The sequence below is a fragment of the Plectropomus leopardus genome, chromosome 2 (genome assembly GCF_026936395.1).
Source record: "Plectropomus leopardus strain MGB_pleo_1.0 chromosome 2, ASM2693639v1, whole genome shotgun sequence".
Taxonomy (NCBI): domain Eukaryota; kingdom Metazoa; phylum Chordata; class Actinopteri; order Perciformes; family Serranidae; genus Plectropomus; species Plectropomus leopardus.
Window position 1 is genome coordinate 19,205,093 of NC_142177.1, and position 22,088 is coordinate 19,227,180.

General features: G+C 39.2%; 2 protein-coding genes across 4 annotated transcripts; both read right to left on the reverse strand.

Annotated features, from left to right (window-relative positions):
• Positions 1–169: 169 nt before the first annotated feature.
• On the reverse strand, positions 170–14,581 carry stat2 (signal transducer and activator of transcription 2). 3 transcript variants are annotated; one of them, XM_042503805.2, is made up of 25 exons: positions 14,393–14,581; positions 14,008–14,041; positions 13,357–13,488; positions 12,351–12,495; positions 11,815–11,910; positions 11,151–11,243; positions 10,976–11,054; positions 10,758–10,837; positions 10,494–10,645; positions 9,174–9,332; positions 8,984–9,073; positions 7,884–7,943; positions 7,735–7,755; positions 7,525–7,618; positions 7,196–7,243; positions 6,986–7,069; positions 6,763–6,861; positions 6,435–6,570; positions 5,617–5,669; positions 4,849–4,934; positions 4,600–4,736; positions 4,285–4,473; positions 3,195–3,249; positions 2,888–2,979; positions 170–1,139 (listed from the first exon to the last, which is right to left on the reverse strand). In XM_042503805.2, the coding sequence occupies exons 3-25, from the start codon at positions 13,485–13,487 to the stop codon at positions 910–912; spliced, it is 2,409 nt and encodes an 802-aa protein (XP_042359739.2). In that variant the 5' UTR covers position 13,488; positions 14,008–14,041; positions 14,393–14,581; the 3' UTR covers positions 170–909. The 3 variants fall into 3 exon arrangements, with proteins under 3 accessions (XP_042359739.2, XP_042359731.2, XP_042359747.2); XM_042503797.2 differs by lacking the exon at positions 14,008–14,041; XM_042503813.2 differs by lacking the exons at positions 2,888–2,979; positions 14,008–14,041 and having other exon boundaries at positions 935–1,139.
• Positions 14,582–17,219: 2,638 nt separating this feature from the next.
• On the reverse strand, positions 17,220–21,629 carry apof (apolipoprotein F). Its single transcript, XM_042497576.2, has 2 exons — positions 21,445–21,629; positions 17,220–19,327 (listed from the first exon to the last, which is right to left on the reverse strand). Exon 2 carries the CDS (start codon positions 19,287–19,289, stop codon positions 17,982–17,984), a length of 1,308 nt encoding a protein of 435 aa, XP_042353510.2. The 5' UTR covers positions 19,290–19,327; positions 21,445–21,629; the 3' UTR covers positions 17,220–17,981.
• Positions 21,630–22,088: the final 459 nt, after the last annotated feature.

The following is a 22,088-nucleotide window of genomic DNA, read 5'->3' on the forward strand; positions in this document are numbered from 1 at the left end:
AACTGTTTTAATTTTTCACAGAGGTCTAAAAGTTTGGTGGTGGCGAGCTGCAGCCTGAAAAGGCTGTAAATTTACATGATAAGGAAGTTGTAAATATAAAAATTACTTCTCATATTTGTTAATTTAAAACTTTTTAAGTTATTAATAAAGGGAACACACAATCACTCCCTTCCCCTTTATTCAACATGGAAACATTTTATTTTGATTTTAATGAGGAGGTTAATATAAAAGCATATAACTTAAATGCAAAGAAACTATATGTTATAGGTTCCTTGCGTAAAGGAAAGGATGCCATGTGCCAGTACAGCTAATCACAAGCAGTAGATGGCAATAAAAGCAACCAAAAAGGGACAAACAACAAACAAACATTAAAACATACATTATGTGCAGTGCAGTAAGTGCAATATACTCTACAATACCCCATTTAAACATTTTTCCACCTGCTCACATTGTCAGTTTTATATCATTCCTTGAATGCATTATCTAAAAAGTAAAAAGACCTAAAAAAAATCTAAATTAAATTAAAAAAAATATCATATGCAAGGTGCCTAGGACACTACTGAAGTGGTTATGAGACCAGCTAATTCAGTTACTTGTCTTTTGTCTTCAAATCACCGAATAATCATTAACACTATTTCTGCATAATAAAAGGGCAATATAAAGGTTATACTCTAGTGATTTAAAAGTGCACACCACATCCACGTGCTGATAGCAAAGACTGTTTCTAATTATCTACTGTCAGGATCCGCAGAGAGGTTATCAAGTATTTCATATTAAAAAAGCAGACTATTACGTTCACAGTGGAAATGTTAAGTATACTGCAGTTTCATAACACAAATACTTAAGTAGCTAAAAGTAAAGCTGACGATGAGTGATACAGTGGTTAGTTTAAATACAAACAACAGAGACTTATTGTAAAATGCCCCCACAAGCTTGTAGGGGCAGGCAATTCAATTCTGGAAAACCAAAATCAGACAGCCCTGAGTCATCTTGCAAGATGTCAGTGTCACCGAAGAGGTTGGGGTTGTTGAGAAACATCTGTAAATCATTCTCTGTGGCTACGACAGAGCAAGACAGCATGGGATCAGGAGGATATATCTCCAGAGGTGACTGCAGGGCATGAGGACTTCCGTCTTGTTCTGAGAGCAGAGAAAGGGAAAACAGAAAGATACTGTTTTTTTCTGTCATGGCTGTGTTTTTTTTATTTTGCTGCTTTCACAAAAATGTGACATGCTAGACAACCCCAAAACACACAGCAGAAAGTTGTAGGAACATACAGATCAGTAGAATTTCATTTGGTGCAAGATTCTCATAAAATATGTGTGGTATTTGTACTTTTTCCTCATGATCATAATGTTATTCAAGTTTTCAAATACACTTGTTTTATGTTTTTCTTTTCAGTTTGTGCAACTGGTTTAACAGCTCAAAAAAAAATGTTTCATATCTTTTGAAAACATGGGAAAAAGACTATTAGCCACTTTGCAAGAAATGTTTTTCGAAAATTGCAACAACAATAAAAAATAGTAAAAGGTGACAAGAAAATGACTTGAAAATCAGCAGTGGGGATATTATAAGATATTATCACTAAAAAAGGAAAAATATCCGGAAAGCTATATTTCTAACCCATATACTTATATATTTAAAATTATGTTACAGAAAAAATATATATTTTATTTAATTTTTAACACTTAAGGTCATTTTCTTGTGTCTTTTTGTTTTTTTTACTCTTCTTTTTTTCTTTGCTTATTTTGAGGTAGTTTTCTTGTAACTTTTTTAAACTCATTTTTAGGGCAATTTCATGTTGCTCACTGCCCGAGTTTTTGACAGTCATCAAGCCAATTAGCTCAGGTTTTTATAGGGTTAAATGAGAAGCTCAAGACCACTCTCATATGTCTGGAAACAGGAACACAGCTAGCCTGACTCTTCAAATGGTAAAAATAAAAATCTGCCATCTAGCACCCTCTAACATAACACATTAATGACTATTTCTTTATATTCTGCAGCTGCCAGGAGACTAGAGGAGACTCCAGGAAGTTACTGGTCGTGGACAAAAAAATTACTGGCACATAATAGGTAATTGGTGTATTTTTTGTGTCTTAAATACAGTATTTATTTAACTTATTTATCAGAGACTTTTACAGGGATTGGTAGGTAGATTTTGTTACCATTTGAAAAAGTGAATTTCCCAAAGGTCCTAGACTTTCGCTTTCACCGAAATGGTACATGGACCTGCATGAAGTCAAGCCAGATTTTTACTGGACTGAGAAGACAACAATCCCCAAATTTTTCCATGTCTGTCTTTCTGAGCCCTGAAAAATGTATCTCCCATGGATCGAACTGTCATCACTATAAGATAAGATGCTATCTAAATGCCATAAATGTTCCTACTGATAATGTTTTCAAAAGTAATAATAACTTAGCTATCTTTGATATCATGATCGATTGTTACCTGTTGCATTGTTTAACTTCTTGCTATGATCCGCTTTGATTTTACAATGTCTTTTGATTGATTTAGTGCATCCACCAAGCAAAGTGTTTAGGTTTTGAAGCATCAGAAGGAAGAATCAGAAAGCTATGAAAAGTTTATTGTGTTAGTAACAGTTTCGCTTATCACCTTCACACCTGTTAGTTTTAATATTCAGTCAAAAAGACTGACTGTGCATGTGCATGCAGTAGAAGCAGCCCACAGCCTCATGCAATATAAATCAAACGTTGAATTTCATAGCTGCTGCCTGACATATATCTCAAGAGCATCTTCCCTACTGATTTCCTACACCGCAATGCCAAAACAGAGAGGGCGACACAGAGCTCTGTGACAGAGGGAGAGCGATTTGTTGGGTGAGGTTTTCAGCTGGGTGGGACAGCAAGGAGAGCCAGCTCAACTCACCAGCTGCCTCTCCACACAGGCCATTCACTGACTCCAGGCCTTCACCCTGTGCCATGTCAGAGGGCATGGGTGACCTAGCCTCCAGTGTGTTCCTACATGACCAATGACAAACAGTCATCACAACCAGTTGCTCATGACATTAAAAAAGGGCGCTGGTACACTGTTTCTAAGATGAAGTGAGTGCATTTTTAGTGTGAAGTTACTGTTTCTGTATAAATGACACAGAGAGAATAAAAATGCCATTTAGTATTATTCAAAGAAGCAAGATACTGTAATCCAGCCTGGAGAAAATAGATAACATACTTACTCCTTTGAAACAAACATCAGCTTGGTTTTGATGTACTTAATGTAAGGACTGTTACCTGAAAGAGAATGAGTTTAGATATGAATATATGGTATTATTTCCCAACACTATCACTATAGTGTAATTGTGCCCATTACTACTGCAAGGCAAAACACCATTCAAATAACATTAAAGCTGGGCTGGCAGTTTTATTTTGGCATCATTGGGCAAAAATACTGTCATAAACTTTGAGAATATTGTAATTCCAGTCTGAGAAAAGACTTTTGCACGTCATCTCGGCTCTGTTTTCACGCTTTAGAGAATTTCGCCTGTGACAAAACTTTGGCAAATCACAGGTCATTTCAGAGAGATGGTGTTCCTATTGGTGGTTCTTTAAATGCAGATGTGCAAGCACAACCTTTTGGTAAAAGACTACTGATGGTGGTGGAGAAGTCAGCAGAGAAAGTTGATATTTCAGCATTGGTAACAAAAGCCTACACTAAAGAGGAACCCTTAAAGAGGGAGATGGAGTTATCAAAAGAGAGTCTAAGAGTGAGTCTGACAATAAATGTTCAGGTCGGCAAAGCCTTTCAGAGATGGAGAGAAAATGTTTCTAATGGTTTAGCCTTCTTAAAAGCAGCTAAAGGCTCACGGCTGCGGCTTCAAATTCACATTTAAGTTACTAACATTCACTTGAGCCTCAATCAGAGTGTGTCCTTCAGTTAACTCCCTGCCACTCCAGACCACTTCACTGAAATGAGAGCTTACAGCAGCTCCAGAAAAGGACTCCTAGTCAACAGTCACAGCAACCCAAATCTATGTGCAATTGTGCAATGAAATAAGACTAAATAAATCAATGTATGGGATAAACTGGGTTACTTTATAAAGTGCATACATGTGTCTGTGGTCGTCTGGTTGGAGGGGCTTAGGACAGAGAGGGGAGAGCAGCAGGAGGAGGGTGTATTTTCAAATTTTGCCTTTTCCAGATTTCTGCCTACCCCAGCTTTAACAAAAAACAGCACTTGACATATAAGATGTGTTTTTCAGCAAATACACTATCCAAAAATTATTAAGCGACAAGCAAAAAGTATCAGCAAACTTGCAATGCCCTTACTTCCATTCTTCTCAGAGTAGTACTTCCCAAAAGCCTCGTCTTTAGGGGTGTTGGGATAAAGGTAAAGCAGAGGATTTTCTGGGATATTTTCAGCCTCTAAGATCTGGAAATTCCTGATGATTTCACTGAAGGGGATCTGGCACAGGTCAACTTTGGTGAAGGGCTGGACTGTCTTTACCTCCGGCTCACCTACAATAGGAAGAGGGTGATTGATGAAGTGAGTTTAACTAATCTACCTGGAACCTTGTTTACCTTTGTCTACCATGTAACAATTTCAAAATATTTTAGAAACATTACGAAACGAAAATATCTCACCATTTATGGTGTTTTCCACCCAGGAGAAGGTTATTCCTCCAATGATACTTTCACTAAAGCGCAACAAGAATGTGCCTCTTTGCTTTTTCTTCAGGAGGGACTTCTCTTTGCCTTTGCTCACAAATCCCATGATGAGGCTGCAGTGCACATAAAAAGTCTTATGTGACACACACAAATTCTCCTATTTCCCAGAAATAAAGTCATAAGATAAATTGGCCAGTATTAAACCCAGATTAGACTAAAACATACTCATCCCTCCACAGGTCTTCAAGGTATGTTTTCACCATCACTAAGATGCCATCAAACCACACCCAGAAAGTGTCAGGAGGGTTTTCCTGCAACAAGAGGTATGGAAAAGGTCAACATTTCACACCTTCAATATATTCTTAAACAATAAACAAACAAGACTGAGAATGTACAGCCCTGCTAGCAGTTTTGGAAGGTTGTAATGCTCATCCTAATCTCTACAATGAGCAACACAATGTACATGGATGGACAGAGGTTAAGGTGCACAGCTTGTTTTTGATCCTAAACAGTTACAGTGCATTACGCGTAAAAATGGTAGCGGATGATATGAAATTCTCTGTCAGCTAAGATGGTCATGATGACTACGTCAACATGCTGATGTTTTGTTAAGTTGAGCCACGTGTGTTATCTTAGTTTACCATTTTAGGTAGCTGACATGCATATTAGCACTAAACACAAATTACATAATGGTAATGTCATTAATTTTGCAGGTATTAGGTAATTTAGACCTGGGGCTAATGCAAGAGGAAAAAATAGTGGATCGACAACAATTCATCACAGCGGGAGACCTAAAAGGAAAGTCTGCACCAAAAGTAATAGCAATCCATTTAATAGATGTGGACATTCAAACACACTCAAAACCAAACCACCAAACATCATTATGACACCAGAGGGAAAAGTCAGATGATCACCAAATTTGAAATATTTAATGTGCAGTTTAAGGTTAATCCCTGGAGCCATTCTGAAAAATATTTCCTAAGAACTCATTACCTTGCTGAATTTTGTCCATGCAACTTTGCAGTTGTCATAACTCTGCTGTTTTCCTGGTGGGATTGAAAATAAATAATGAATTATGAAACTCACTCACTTGCAAGATCTATAATAAAGTGTATCAAGTCATGAACCACGCTGAATAACAGTGTGCAATTTTTTAAAATCATAATCTGACAAATCAATATTAACAGTACATGAGTCCTGCTGGGTGTCATGATCATTCCAATCTAACACCATTAACACACTTGTCCCCCAGAGACACACAACAGAAATACACATAAATTAAACATCCAAGGTTTAACAATGGAATCACACTTTGACCCTTTAAGATTGACATTAATGTGTCTTTTTTTATATATAGTGTTTGCTCTAAATGATACCAGAAAAAATGAATAAAGACATTTTTAAGTTTTGGCCATCCCTTGTTTAATTGGGAGAAAAAAAGAAGAAGAAGTAATTTACCTCCTTCTTCATTGATTTAAATTTGGCACAATATGTGTTGTCAGGAGAAACTGGACAAATGTATATCATACCAAATGGCATTAAAAAGGCCAAAGCTGAAATACAATTGAAAGTTTTTACCCCATGTTTCTAGCATTTTCTGGAAGTGTTGCAGAAACTTGAGTTATTTTTTATCTTTGAATGTTACACCAATCAGTCTTACACATGCATTTTAGTAACAAAGTCAGACCAAGGTGTTTCCTGATATTATGTTAGACTCACAGATGAATGAATTCAGCCCAATTTATAAACAGAACAACCGCTGAAATAAGCAAATACAAGCTACTGAAGCAGAACATAGATGCAACACTTACCAAAGAGTCTGTGTGCAATCATTTCCAGCTGAGCCTCATTCAGACCACGTTTAGTGGCGGAAAGAAACTGCCAGCTCAGCATCTCTCCAAACTGCGGCCAAGGGGCTGTAGGGCAGTTGGCAAAGAACATGACGTCCTGGAGAGACAGATGACATTAACACAATTATACACAATTAATTTCTTTTCTTTCTAATGCCATCTAGGACAGATGAACTGTGAAATGCTACGTGGTGTGTGTGTGTGTGTGTGTGTGTGTGTGTGTGTGTGTGTGTGTGTGTGTGTGTGTGTGTGTGTGTGTGTGTGTGTGTTAGTCATGGGGATCTCTCACCTTGGTGTCCAGACTGAGCAGGTTGAACCAGAGCACAGACGCCCAGGCGCTCTGCTGCTGGCTGGAGTTGGAGATGATGATCACCGGGATAGAGGAGGCCTGGGTGCCAGAGAAAATAATTTTTCTTTGTGCCATATTTACTCAAGACAGTAAGGATAATTTTGAGATGCTTAGTCTTTATACATAGACATTTTTATAAAAACAGCCATGTAGGAAACTCCACCTGCAACTCAACAGACAAGCCTTTCAGCTCGAACACAGTGTTGAAGTAGATGATGTGCAGCTCCTCAGTAACGGAAAAGGAAATCTATCAACACCACAACAGAGAGAGAGAGAGAGATCATTATTTGGTTACACCCATCCTCTTGTATCAAGAGTTACTGAGTTAAACTATGTAAAGATTGTATCTTCGGGTTTGCCAGAGTCAACTCACATCACTGACTCCTTTGCCGCCACCTCCAGACTTCTGCTCCTTCAGAGTCTACAGACAAATACGAGTACACAAACTTGGTCAAACAGCAATCATACCACCTGAGATTAAAGACCGAATGTTGTTATTGAATTCCTCGTCTTCTAATCACTTCAGCGTAGCTGCTGGAGGCTGTTATATATGTGTACTTGACCACGTTCACAGTTAAGTGTGTGACAGATTTATCGTTCAGGTGTCAAAACTGTATCAAAGGCTTTGGATCTAATTGTTGATGAGAGTTTACTCAGTTGTAATTTCATATTTTTGTCTCTTCTCAAAATATTATCACTCACAAGATGTCTGAAGTCGGCCACCATGCCTCCACTCTGGCTCTCTGCCATGTTCAAGGCCTTGGTGTTGGTCCCCAGGACATTAAAACGCCGATATCTATGAACATACCAGGTTTAATTTAAACTAATTCTTATGAAAAGCAAAAGTTTAAACAGTTATTCTAGAATTACCATTCAATAAGGAGGCTGAGGATATATAAAACAAATACTCACCCTTTGATCTGAGGAGATTCCCTAATTTCAAGGGTGAGAGAAACAGAGCACAAAACATCATCATCCGTTTTTTAAAGTCATGAACTAAAGACTGCCAGTTTGCTGTGGCTGTAGTGAAAGTAACTCAGACTAAAAAGGAGGAATCTCACCTGTCCATGGATACATTCACTTTCATGGAGTGATTCAACTCTGGAAACTTCACAAGAAGTCTGAAAACAGTAAATCAAGTGTAAGATTGAAGAACTTTGGAAATCTTAAGATTCTTAACAATAAAATGTGAAAAACAAAAAAAAAGTAACACTCTCAGGGTTACAGTATGAAACAGAGTAATGTCGATGGATCAATAACACATTTGGTGACAGTATTATGATTTGGTGATAACTAAACAACACACAACCTTAACCTGAATCTAGTGCAGGCTGACAACAGTGACATCCAGTGGTCAAACTGTCAACAACAACACCAGGTAATACATGAGTACCCTGTTACTGGGAACACACATAACGACAGCATAACTGGCAAACTGTTATTAATTAGAATTTGTTAATTAGGAAGTTATATGACCCTATATATTTGCTTTCTAATTTGGCAAAAAGGATATTTATATGTAATTACCCACTTTACTGTATTATTTTATATGTTTGCACTTTAACTTCTAAGTTCACAGACACTCCTATTCTGTTTCAAGCATTTCTATTTTGAGTTGAAAGGCACGAGAACAACTGCAGTTACAATTAATTGTGAAAACTGCTTTGCTGATGCAAACGGTGTGATTTGCTCTTGTTATCACATCTTTTAAAAAGGTGGCAATGATAACCATTTTTTTGACTGTACACCTATTAATAAGGGTTAGGTGTAAGACTTGTTGTAACTTGTGTCAACATTGGAATTATTCAAGCTTGTGCAACCCTTAAAATGCTAGTAACACATGAACAGCAATCACAAACTACTTTCAAACGAGGCTACATTTGAACTTACAAACAGCTGGAGCAACCCACTGAAGAAGACTTTGCAGAAGAGTAGCTCAAGATACTTGTGCACTCTAAAATGTCTATGAAATGTCAGTGATCTGACATGCAAAAATATCAAACTAAGACCTGCACATGTAATTATGAAAACTGATACCGCATCATGCACTGGTCAAAATGTACAGAGGAAAAGTCTTATGGATCAAGTTACAAACATGTACCAAAAGTAGTTTCAAATAAATACAGATCATCCTACTGATTTCCTCAAGTGGCACACTGACCTGGTCTTGACAGAGAACTGGACATTTGTGCGGAGCACCAGTGGTCCTTTTCCCTGAGGCATGGATGGCTGAGTCTCAACCACGAAGGAACTTCAAAAAACAGTAAAACAATAATGTCAGGAAATTTCACAAGAACTCCTGAGGGAGCAAGAAAGTGTCAGCAAGTGTGTCTTAAAAGAGAGAGACAGACCTCTTAAGTAAGTCCTTTAGAAGCGTATCTGCTCTCCTTTGCAGCGCAGGTTTTTGGGCCTTCACGGGGTCCTTGTCATAGGACACTTTTCCAACCAGCTCGTCCAGCTTACCAAGAAACTCACGCACCTGGAACAAGCACACTGCTACACAGGTGAACCTACAAAAGAGAAAAAGACATTCACACAGGTCTTAGAAAATGGGGATAAAAAATAGAATCCCTGCTGTGCAGCTGTATGCCTCCTGTTTGCCCCCCGCTCGCCCTGATCGTGGTCTGGTCCTGGTTGCGCCGATGCTGTGATCTTGCCTTTGGACAACTCCCTTTCACATATGCATGAGACTGTTATCATCTCTCTCAACATCATCATAGAGAGCAATTACTAATTTCACACCTACCATTATTGTAATATGACATGCATCTGTTTCTATTATTGCTGTTTCCTTGGGTGATGTGAGGGTCTAAGGGCAGAGGGATGTCGTACACTGTAAAGCCCTCTGAGGCAAACCATGTTTTGTGATAATGGGCTATATAAATAAAACTGACTTGACTTGACTCCACCAACCACTCAAGTTGCAGTTTACTTCCGTGACTGAGCAAACTCACATGTAGCCACCACAGAAGAAGGCTTCAAATATTGATGTTGCTATAAAGAAGCTAAAAATTCTAAAATTCAGATGCTTCACGAAAATTCTCAACGTGGCAGCACAGAAGATCCATACATTCAGCACATTTTAAAGGTGGGCATCCTAGATTAGTGTCGCCAATTCAGTGTCTGACCGAATGTCTCCCCCTCTGCTCCTGAGTTATGGGATTGAATAATGGCGCAAAAAGTGTTTTTGCAGAACGTTCTGGTGTCACAGTAAAGTTGACCTTTGACCTTTTAGATTTAAAAAAAAAAAACGTCACTTCATCATTTTATCCTATTAGATATTTCTAAGAAATGTCACAATTAGTGGATCCATTCCTGATTTATGGCCAAAAATGTGTTTTGTGAGGTTATAGTGACCTTAGACCACCAAATTCTTCTAATCAGCTGAGTCAAAGTGGACGTTTGTGCCAGATGTAATGAAAAGATTTATTAAAATGGGACAGACAACCTGAAGCCATAATGCCTCCAACCATGGCTGACACTGGCACAGAAGCATAAAAACACCAACAAATAAGGACCATGGCTGTGATACAGTAATAGTTGTAGAGGAATTAGCAAAGTATCAAATTCCAGTTTTTTTTTCAGTTAATTTACAGAGTGATTACTGATCTAAATTTTACAATAAATGCCAAAGATTAAAAGTGTTGTGGAGCAGCCGGAGATGAACATACCATTTCTCTAGTTGATCCAGACAAACATTGTCAGGAGCACCAATGCAGCTTTTCTGCTGCCTCCTCTGCCACTCCACCAGCTCCTTCTTCACCAACGTTTCGATCAGGTCATCAGCTCTGTCCAGGAGCTTATTTAGGTCTGACAGAGTGCTCTATGAAGGTGATTGTATGAGGGAATAATAAATCAATAATTAGGAAAATAACTGGAGTAAAGAGATTGTGTTATTTAAGAAATTTTTTTTATTTAAACTAATGACTCCATACCTTTCTACATTCATCCAGTCTGTTGACAAGTAACTGGAGAACCTTAATTTGTTCCCTCTTCACAGCCTCATCTACCACAGCTGCATAACAGTTTCCATGAAAGACAGATCAAAAACAAAAAAAACACATATAGCTGTGATTCAGGCTACTTTATTACTCATCCTCTGAGAACACTGTCAAAACATGCAAATATAACCACAACTTCTTAATCTGCTTACCTTCCATCTTGTTGGTTTGGTATTTAAAATCAAACTCGTCTTGCTGCTCCTCCAGACATAACATTGTATGCTCCATGCACTATATCCCAAAAGTGCAGGAAAAAAAGTGAATTAACTGTAATATATTTCATCTTCAAAGCATGACAAAACAACATAAAGCAAAAATAATCTGCACCTGCACTTCATTCCTGAGGCCGGCCATTTTACGTTCAAGGTCCTGCTGGCTGCTTGTCTCCATGACTTCCTGCTCTACATGCAAAAACTGGACCTGAGGAAACAAATGAGTGGGAGGAGCAGTTAAGAGTCTTTCAGTTGTGATATTGGGTAATACTGCTGCAGTGCAAGGAATTAAGTGTGAAACTGGCAGTTAAAACAATATCACAGCTTGGTGTAAAATCTCTGCTTTTTAGCCCACACGCTGAGTCCTGTTGGGTTTTTTCAGCACATGTGGCGCTTCCTAAATTATTGCAGATACATTTTTCTGAACAAGTGAGAACAGGCAAAACATAATATTATTATGTTTTTTAATAATAAGCGGTTGTATTATTATTATTATAATTAACACTGTTATGTAAGTATGTAAGTTATGATTTAAGTTACAATACTGCAGTACATTCAGTTTTGGCAGTTGAGTACTGAGTCATGTGGGCAAAAACAGCCCAAATAGGGAAATATATTAAGTGACCATATGACAAAAAAATTGTTTGTAAGAAAAATAAGGTGACAAATGCCAATATGGGTGGAACTGTTTACATGTACATGCTGTTCTCATTCAAAAGCCTTGAGGGTGTGCTCATTCTATTGCATGTTTCATTGTGTTAATGAACTGTTGCCCCAACCTGTTCAGCCAGCTCAGCACTATGCAGAATTTCCTTCTCTTTACTCAAAAACCACAGGATTGTGTTTGCCAAGGCACACGGGTCTTCCAAGTACCTCTGTCGGGGGGGAGAGGTCAGATTGATATAAGACTCAAAGTTAAATACCTGAAATAATCAGCACACGCAAGAAAAATGGAGCAAAAACACCACAGTCTCAGAAAATATTGTGGTTTCACAATATCACAGCATTACATAGTTACTGCCATCAGGTACGATGATGATTAAATGAATGAAAGCAGAAGGGGTTTTTGGTTTATTACTATAACTGAAATATGAAACCATTTTTATTAAAAGGAAGTATGTGTAGAAAGTCTCCCTTTTGAGGATAGCTAAAATAAATGTGAGATTCTGTGTCCAAAATACAGCTGCAACCGATCTCTCCAAAGACACTGTATCATAACCATTCCTCATCTTCACAGTTAATATTTACAGTCTAAAATAAAGACGTCGCTCAATGGTGCTTTCATTTTCCACAAATCTGACCTATCCATACAAACCTGAAAGTTCTGTTTATAGCGTCTAATGTTGTGCTGCAGTAAGAATGACTCTTCCTGGACAAAGCGGCTGTGTTGAATATCCAAATTCTCCAGCAGGACCTGGAACAACACCGTAGCATAGTCATAGTCCCTCGTTGCTCGTTGCCTGAAGAATAAAAAACAAGATTCAGATTGAGGTCAGACAGTTCCTCTCTCAGGTTGACTTAGAAAAACTAACGCCTGTCTTTGTAAACTCGAGGCTTGACTTCTGTGATGCCCTCTTGTTTGGTCTTCCTAAAAAAGTAGCTGGCCGCCTGCAACTGGTTCAGAGCGCAGCAGCAAGAATACTGGCAGAGACCAGACAAAGAGAGCATGTAACTCCTGTTTTAAAGTCACTGCACTGTCTGCCTGTCCATTTTTCTCTAATTAGTTTTTAAATCACTGAATGGCACCAGCCTATCATTTAGATATGCTTCTTAAGATATTTACCTAGTGGGTCTCTTAGATCCTCCTCCTACTACTGGCCTCCTGATTGTCCCAAGGATTTTAACAAAAATCCAAGGGGAATCTGTATTAAGCTGCAGCCCAACTTTACTGAACAAGTCTGCCTGAGGCCCTGAGGGACTCCACCTCAGTGGACATATTAAAAAGAAACCTCACAACATATCTGTTTAGCCTGGCTTTTACTTTATGGTGCCTCATCATTTGTTGCCTCTGTTTGTAAGCCTTATCTTTGGTCTTTTGTATTATATAATCTCATTTTAATTTGTTCTTTTGACTTTAATTTATTTTAAACAGCTCATCTCTGTTGTTATAATGTTTGTTTTTGTTACCTGTTTTGTAACATTGCTCCGTGAAGCACTTGGGGCTGCACGATTGTAGGAAAGGTGCTATAAAAATAAAATTTGGCTTGATTTGACTCACAGGCAGAATATTTTTACATAATTGTTATTCACTGTTATCCTTGAATAATATTATGTGGGTTTAAAGATATCAGGAGCTAAAGAAGATGAAAGTGCTGCCTTACCACTCCTGCTTCTCTATCCAGGCTGCCAGGTAGTGCCGTACATCCATAGGCAGAGCGTCCCTGTCATAGAGCTCATGTAGCTGCTGTGTGTATGCAGCAGGCAGCTGTCTCAGTCTGTCCCACTGAGCCATCCTGTCAGGTAAACATGCACACAAACAGCAAAACACATTTAATTTGTGTGTTTTTTTCTTTTGAAAATATTCGGGGGTTTTTTAAATGCTGAACTGACATTTAAGTATGGAGTGCTTTGCTAAAATCATCACCAAATTAATTATACAAAATGTTTTGTTCCATATTACTGAGGAAGCCAAACTCCACATTTTCCCCAAATGATATAAAGTCTTTAAATGTACTGTCCTCGATGAATCTGCATGAGTCCTTCCAGAACTTCTTGGTGTGAGAACAATGCCAAAAAACGGTGTTTCATCACAAAAAGAGCAGTTTGTGTTTATCTCTCCTTATGTTTGTATGTATGAAGCATTGGGGTGTCTGTTGGGATGGCATCAAAAACTATGGTCAATTCTTTAGAGGTTACTGGAAAAATATATGTAGATAAGAATACCCTGTACGTGAGCAATAGCCCCTCTCCATTAAGCAACAGGCTCAGCAGCAGAGCCTGACTCTGAACCCATTTCTCAAGAAGCGACTTACTCTCAAAAAGTCTCTATTATTCCGTATAGGATACCTGTGGGATGATAAATTGTAGTTATAATCCAAAGAGCTAAAATGACCCTTTTATGGAATACAGACAGTTTTACAGGGGGTTTGTCTACACTGTAGTGACAGTTTACGTTGAACATTTAATGCGTGTCTCTTAAATGTAAGTGTGGCGTATTCATTAGTGTGTAATCGACACATGAACAGACAAAGTCCAGACAAGAGACGATCTGTGACTGCTGACTATGGCATGTAAAGACTCAAAGTGTTGCAATTTCAAGTCGAGACCGAGTGTACTTTATCCGTATATTAGCTTGTCTTTGACTAGTCAAAAGCGCAGACAGGGCCAGACCCACCAGTAACAACAAAATGTACTCACCTTACTGTATGCTGACACTCCGAGTCCACTAATGTCTTATTAACGTTAACTAGCAAACTGGTATTTTAATACAGGCGCATTGCTACAGTTAGCTCCTGTTTCTGCTTTTAAAAGGCTGTAAGACAAAACAGCTTGAGACAGTACGACGGCGTGGGGTTGTTATTTCCTTCATCTGTTTTTAGTCAGTTCTCTATTTCATTGGATAGCTACTCGTCCCTCCCAAGCGGTTCTTCTCGATCTTACTAGGGGCGCCATTTTGGCTCTGACGCAGCGGGTCTGAAGGCGGTCAAGAGCCGAAATGTCTGACACTGGTCACATAGTTTCCCCGTGAGCTCAGAGCCAACCGCTCATTGGTCAACCCGGGCACATAACGGCGCGCGCTGTTGGTGCACCTTCGCGTCAATCTGTCGCGAGGGGAGCGTGGCGAGCAGAATCGAAACTTACGGCCGTGTCTGAAAATTTCCTGAGAAATGCGGTTGTGAGAGTGATGAGGCGAGCACGTGACGCACTAGTTCCAAATCAACAAAACCCCAAACAGGTTATGTGTCATTTAAAGTCCTGTCAGAGTCACCAGCCTCTGTACCCACTGATCAGCTGAGTTCTTATCAATGAAAAGTGTTTCATGTTTAAATTAGGCTAATACTTGTATGTGCAATATAAATTAGGATTATTACTATTATTGTTTTTTTTCCCTTGTATTTTTTGTCTTTAATATTACTTAGGGGTTAGATATTTTAAAAGTATTTGTCTGTTTGTAACTTGGTTGTAAGGATTTCCTTCGATTTCAATGTTAGCTAGTCTGTTGGTATGTTCTCTGGCATTAACCTTGTTAATAAGTCTTATTGCTCTTAAAGGTTTGGTATTAGTCATATAAGTGTTGCCCCACGCCATCCCACCTTCATCCCACTTGTGCATTTTCTCATGGGACTGTATTTATTTTTGTCTTTATTTTTTTTTTGTTGTCATATATTCTATTTTATCATGTGCACAATTAAAGAGACCATAGCCCTTTAATAAATATAGCCTACTTAACACACACACACACACACACAAACATACCCCTTTGGGGTAAATGGGTCAAATGTAAATGTCTTTACAATGGATCTTAAACAACTCTTTATTTACACTTTAAAAAACACTAAAATAATAACTGTGGATATCACTAATCTAATGGTGGGATTTAGTTTCCTTATTCCATCAGTTCCAACTCTCACCAATAGATGTCATACTTGCCAGATGATTAGATAAATGTTTGGATGTGCTCATTTGAGAATAATTACAATCAACCCTGCAGAAACAGGTAATCCTATGGGACAGGAGAAAGTGTTCTTTAAATGGATATTTCATTTTGTAGGCTATATTTTATAGATTGCTACTGACTTTAAGTTCATCAAGCTTAATTTACTAACAAATAAAGAACTGTGGACTCAGACTGAGAAGTGCGGATTTATTTGTTAGGTAAATAAATGTGTACAGAGAGCAAAGTTCACCGGACAGCTATCAGAATCAGAAGAGGGATCATTATGTTCATTATTAATTATTCATATCTGTTTATTATTCTGATGATCTGCTGACAAACATGTAGTTTGCATCAATAATCGGCTGACACAATAACATAATAAACGGAATAAATTCTTTCCATCCATATGAGATTAACTAGTTTTGGTTGCTGTTTCCAAAATGACAAGAGGGCAAAACTCTGGACAGGTCACCTCACACAAACTCACACACACCAAGTTCTCTAAACTTTCCTGTCTTTGGAGTGTAAGCAGGAAACCACAACAGAGAGAATATGCAAATTCAACAGAGAGATGTCAGCCAGCTGGATTTAAATAGTCATTTAAATGGGCCCTTTTCACAGCAGACATAGTGACTTGTCACAGTAGTCCATATAGTCATAGCTGATTATCGCTCTTTTGCTCTGACTCTGCTCGTTTCAAGTATCCCAGTAAGTCATGACAGTGTGTCAGCGACCCAACATGCACAATATCAGGACCCTGAAACTAAAGAAACTAAGAGGAACTCGGAATTATTTTTAAAATATAGCTACACCTTTACTTTTCCAACTGTGACATGGCAAAATGTTGCCCATAAAAAAGCCCATTCAGTCTCATAGCAAAATATCAGCCCAGTCACCAGAATAAAATGCTGGCATTGTATCAGTCTGCAAACCACAGATGTGTTATATTTGTATATTTCATAGCTACCTATCATACCAACATTTCTAAGATGATGTTATTCAGATTACATGTATATATGAGCTAGTTTCTCTTTACGAGGAAGACATGGTGGATGGCATGACTGCTAGGTGCAGACCACTGTATAAAACCAAAACAAAATTGGTATTTTTGACAAGATGTTGGGACATTTCCAGCCAAGTTTGTGGCAACCAAACCGGGAATTTTTTTTAATGAGAGGTTGGGACATTTCCAGCTCTCTTTGTGGCAACACAGCCTGATACTTTAGACAAGATGTCGAGACAACCATGTTTGCGGTGACAAAACCATGTATTCTTACGAGACAGTGCAGCTTTTTCAGTCATGTTTGTGGCGACAAAACCAGGTGTTTTTAACAAGACGTCGGGACATTTCCATCTGTGTTTGTGCCAACAAAGCTGGGTATTTTTAATTAGACATTGGGACATTTCCAGCCATGTTTGTGATGACAGAAGCGGCTAATAGGGTAATTTTTGGGTAATCCTCTCATTCTTTTTACGAATTTCTTCATTCTCTTTGCTCAGGTTTCAAAGGGTTAAACTGTCTAACTCTACAATCCAAACAATATGACTTTGTGCAAAACTCCCACACAGACAGTCACTGCATACATATAGTTTTAATACACAATTTATTGACATTTACAGAAAAAAGAACATATAAAACAACAAAACTGAGTTCTCAGTCTATTGTCCCTGCAATTAACACAAGAGGTGGGAATGTGACTTTGACCTGACAAAACAACATTTCCATGGAAGAGAAGAAAACAATAAGAGTGATGAAGGACAGCGACCAAAAAAAGACATTAGATGGAGAGCAACATAAAAGTATTGAGGGATTGAAGGTTTAATTTCCTGAGACCAGTTCTTCAAAAGTTGCTGATGATACATTGTTTGACTGTTTTATCCATTACGCACAAAAGTGCTGTTTTTCTACAAGCAAAAAGGTCCAAAGTTTACTTATAATATATGTGTGTGTGTGTGTGTATATAACTGAGACTGCTTACAATTCATGCGTAAGAAATGTTTTACTCTGACTGAATTTTCTAATTCCGATTCACATAATTTACAGACAAATTAAAAAATCACTGACGTCATCTTCAAAAAAGAATACTTATTGTGTCAAACGATATAAAATGAAATTTGTGTGCGCAGTCCACAAAACCAAAAACAAAAGCTTTTTTTCCCTTCATCGTTATTCTGGTAATCCATTGAGTAATACAAAAATGTGTAATCTTCCAAATAACCTAGATTATATAAAGTCTGATAAAGCAAATGTGTTACTCAAAAACCAAACATTGATCATGTTTTTAAAAATGTATAAACTAATCATATTTATTGCTAAAGCTTCACAGGCTGCATTATTGATCCTTGTGTCTACTGGATGGTGATGACACCCTCCTCCCAGCTGAACTGGTTCACCAGCACGTCATCTTCTTCCCTCATGGAGTTGAGCAGATACTTGACACCAGCTTTCACGCCAGTCTTCACCCCTGCGCCCAGGGCGTAGCCTGCGACCCCGGCGGTCCCCCCTGTGGCGACCATGAGAGCATCCGTGCCAAGGTCAACGGCGCTGAGGATGGCTCTCTGCTTGGCTGTTTCGGAGCAGTTGACTGAGGCGTAATACACAGCTGTGCCGAGGTTATAGAGGGTGCTCACTGCAGGGATCCACTCCACCACATTGTACACACGCTCCTCGCTTTTGTTGATGCAGCTCCTCTGGGGGCTTCGCTTCGTCCGTCGACCTGAGGCAGCCGGGGTCAAATCATCCTCCTCTGTGCTGCACTGATGGAGCCAACATTCAGACGCTGTGGATTCAGAGGGCAGGACACGACTGCCTTTCTTAAACACTGCCTGGTACTTTCCAGGTTTGAGTGGTCCACTGCTCGTCACGCCAGCGCACAGGACTCCCAGTCTCTCGCAGGCGCTCAGAGCCTCCTCCAGATCACCTTTGGCTCCTTCCACCGCTGCTCCTGCCATCGAGGTTCCACTCACCCTCGTCCAACCCTCACAATGCCCCTCCTGCTTGGAGGAACCTTCTCCCACTACGGCCAGCTGCTGGATGTTAAACATCACAGCCTCAATGTGGCGCTCTGCTCGATCCCCACCTGAAGGCGATGCTCCTGATGCAGGTGTAGGCGTGGACTTCCTCATTCTCTTCCCTATCAGATCCTCCACCTCCATCAGGAGCTCCTCTGTATCTGCTAATCCCAGCAGGTCATACAGCTTGAGAACCAGGGTCTGCGCTTCCTGCGGACACCCTGCCACCACCAGCACGGGCACTAAAGACAGACCCAGCAGCTCCTGGGGGAACATGGAGGATGAGGGGTCGTCCACGGTGCTGGCAGCCAGCAGCTCCTCACAGCTGACGTTCCCCTGAATGTGGAGATGATCTTGAATCTGAAGCTTCGCCCTGAGGACTGATATGATATTTTTTGCAGATCGAACTCTTTTCTCTTCTTGTGTAACTGTTAATGCAGGATCGGGTTTTTCTGCAGATTGGAGCTGGAGTTTGGATCCCAGGAGAGACTGATGATCCTGTTTGGCGTGCTCCTCTCCCACTTCATTGAAGTCAGCTCCTGGAAGTGCTGTGTTTCTCAGAGCCAGAGGAGGTGGGACCTTGCACAGAGCCTGTTCATTCAACAGGAGCTGGATCACAATCAGCCACTTCAGTTTGGAGAACATTATTCCACACTTATTAGAGCCTTTTTTCCCCCAAGATACTACATTAAACACAGGAGAAAAGAAGAGGGAAAACAACATAAATGAGTCCTTAATGCAAGGGGGTAGGCTTTGTTTAAAAATGAGGGGGGCACATATGAAACAATTGGTTTAGAGAAAACGGCAACTTCTATGGCTGAAAACGGAAGTCGATGCAACAATGCTAAAAACTGCAATTCAGCGAATGGCCACTTGAAGCTGGTTCCAAAAGTGAGTAAATGCACAAGTTTACAGAAGAAATAATAAATATGTCTACAGCTTGGTAGAACAAACGGTTTTTGGTCTCTAAGCTAATATGAACATTATGACAACTGTATAGGGTTGGGTGATTAGGGCTGTCAGCATTAACATGTTAATCGTGATACAGTTAAGATCTGTACATAATGCGTTTTTTTATTTTTAAATCGCATTAATCGCCAGCCTACATTCCTGTCTTTAAGAGGCTGTACTAGACTGAGTTTTACAGTTACAGTGATAAAACTGGTATCATCTGAAAATAGAAGACACAAGGAATCCAAAAGTGGTACCAACCATGTTATGCTTTAAAGTTATGATAAATTTTGGCAATGTAAAAACGGCATGGCCATTTCGCAGGGGTTTCTTTGACCTCTGACCTGAAGATATCTTAATGAAAATGGGTTTTGTGGGTACCCATGAGTCTCCCTTTAAAGACAGGCCCACTTTATGCTTGTCCCATGCAGTCTTTTACGTTGTTTGAAAATTAAGAAAATCTGTCAAGAATTGCGTCACTTTGTCAATATGGATTTCAAAACTGTTTTAAAATGCAAAATAATGGACTTGATTAATGACAATCAACTATTAAAATTTTGTGATTAATCGAGATTTTAAAAAATGAATCATTTGACAGCCCTAGTTTGGAGAAAACTGCAACCTCTGAGGCTTATAAGGAAGCCAATGCACAAGTGCCAAAAATTGCAGTTCAGCTAATGGCCACTTGAGGCTGGCACCAAAAGCAAGTAAATGCCCAAATTTAGAGCAGAAGTAATAAACATGTTTACAGCTTGGTAAAACAAACATTTTTTGGTCTCTATAGCTAATGTCAACAATAATCACAAATGTACGGGGGTGAATTTTTATGTAAGTCACCTGCTTGCATTTTATTAAGGCTTAGAGTTACACCGGGCTGTCAGTCAGCTCCAAACCCCGCTCCTCCACAGCTCCAACCTCTCACCTAAATTTGGTAACTTCTGGCTCCAAAAAACAAGATAACAAGATGGCTACGCTCATAATGCCAAACTCAAGGATTCAAAGCAAAGGTCCACAAACCAATGGGTGACATCACGGTAGTGGCGTCCATTATTCACACAGTCTATGGTTTGGAGGTCCTATGCCAGGATTTTGGGCATCAAACACTCCTGCATTCAGGTGAATTTTGATGCACCAATTTGTGACTTTTTTGTCAATTTATTGGGGAAATGTCAAAAAGTAATTTGCATCTTTTTTTTTTTATTTCGCATGTTCTACATATTGAGATCTACACCTACCTTTCATACCAGTCAGGTATGTGTTTTTCTGTTCTTTCACACAGAGATTTGGCTGGAGACAGTTTTGTTGCTGCACCTGTTTTCACTGCAGAATTTTCTTTTTTAAATGACTCATTGCTTTTACTCTGTAATGTTTCCAGTGTTACAGTTAATCACTTCACGAGCAATCATATCTATATTGCCTGATTTTTAATTTTAATCCAGCCTGTCTGCAAAAAAAAGCTCAATGTGGTGTAAAATAAGCTTATTACACGACTAGATATTTTAACAATCTTGAGCAGAAACATTGATAAAACCAAGGTTTGTCCCTCTATAACTGTAATTATGAGTAAAATTATTCAAGTTGCAAGATTCTTGTATCATACGAGAGCAGCAATGAAACGTAATAGTGGAAAAACATTGGTTCACAGTAAAAGAAAAAAAAAATCTGTATTTTAAAATGCTTTTAAAAAATGCTGCAAACAATGCAAGAAAGAGCAACGCATTCAATTTCGGAGCCTCCACACTTAGCTTGTCCTCTTTTTCCTGCACTGACTGCAACTAAAAATAGAAATATTGTTCTACCCACAACTTCATAATTTCATAACATCTTTTGATGCTGTTACAGCACCTACCTTAACGGCAGTCAGATGTGGAGTCCAGTGTAGTGTAGAGTGTAGTGCCACCAAGATGGCTTCAGTGTGTAGGATGCTTTTTGTTTTCCTTGTATCCCTTTTTTTGTCCTCAAAACATGCATAGCAATCTTCTTTCTCTTTGCCTCCAATGAGAATCTCCTCCTGTACACATGACATCCCTGGGCCCTCCCTCTGTCTCATCTGTCTTTCAGCTCCCTCTTCTCACTGGCCTCATTGCTCAACAGGGAGATCGGGGCTTGAATATTGATTCACGTGGGGAAAGTCCATGTGTTCTAAAGCAGTTTTGTTTGTCTGCCCTGCTATCCTCTCATCCCTCCCCCGGCCCTCTGCTCCCTCTCGCTCAGTCGGCAGGTTTTGTTTCTGACCCAAATACTTGAAAGAAATCTCCCCTCATGCCGTGAGCAAATTCATCTCTTACACAGTCAAGACACAAGTGAGGAAAACAGGGGCTATCTGAGGTAAAGCCTGAACTCAGTCACAAGAAAAGATGTTTGAAAATATACACAAAACTCCACTTCATAACTGATGTATGTGTGTTAGTACTGACCTGCTGGCTGTACATGCAATTGTTTGCAACATACAACTAGACACATTACGTCCCTGGACTAACTTCCTTTGGAAAA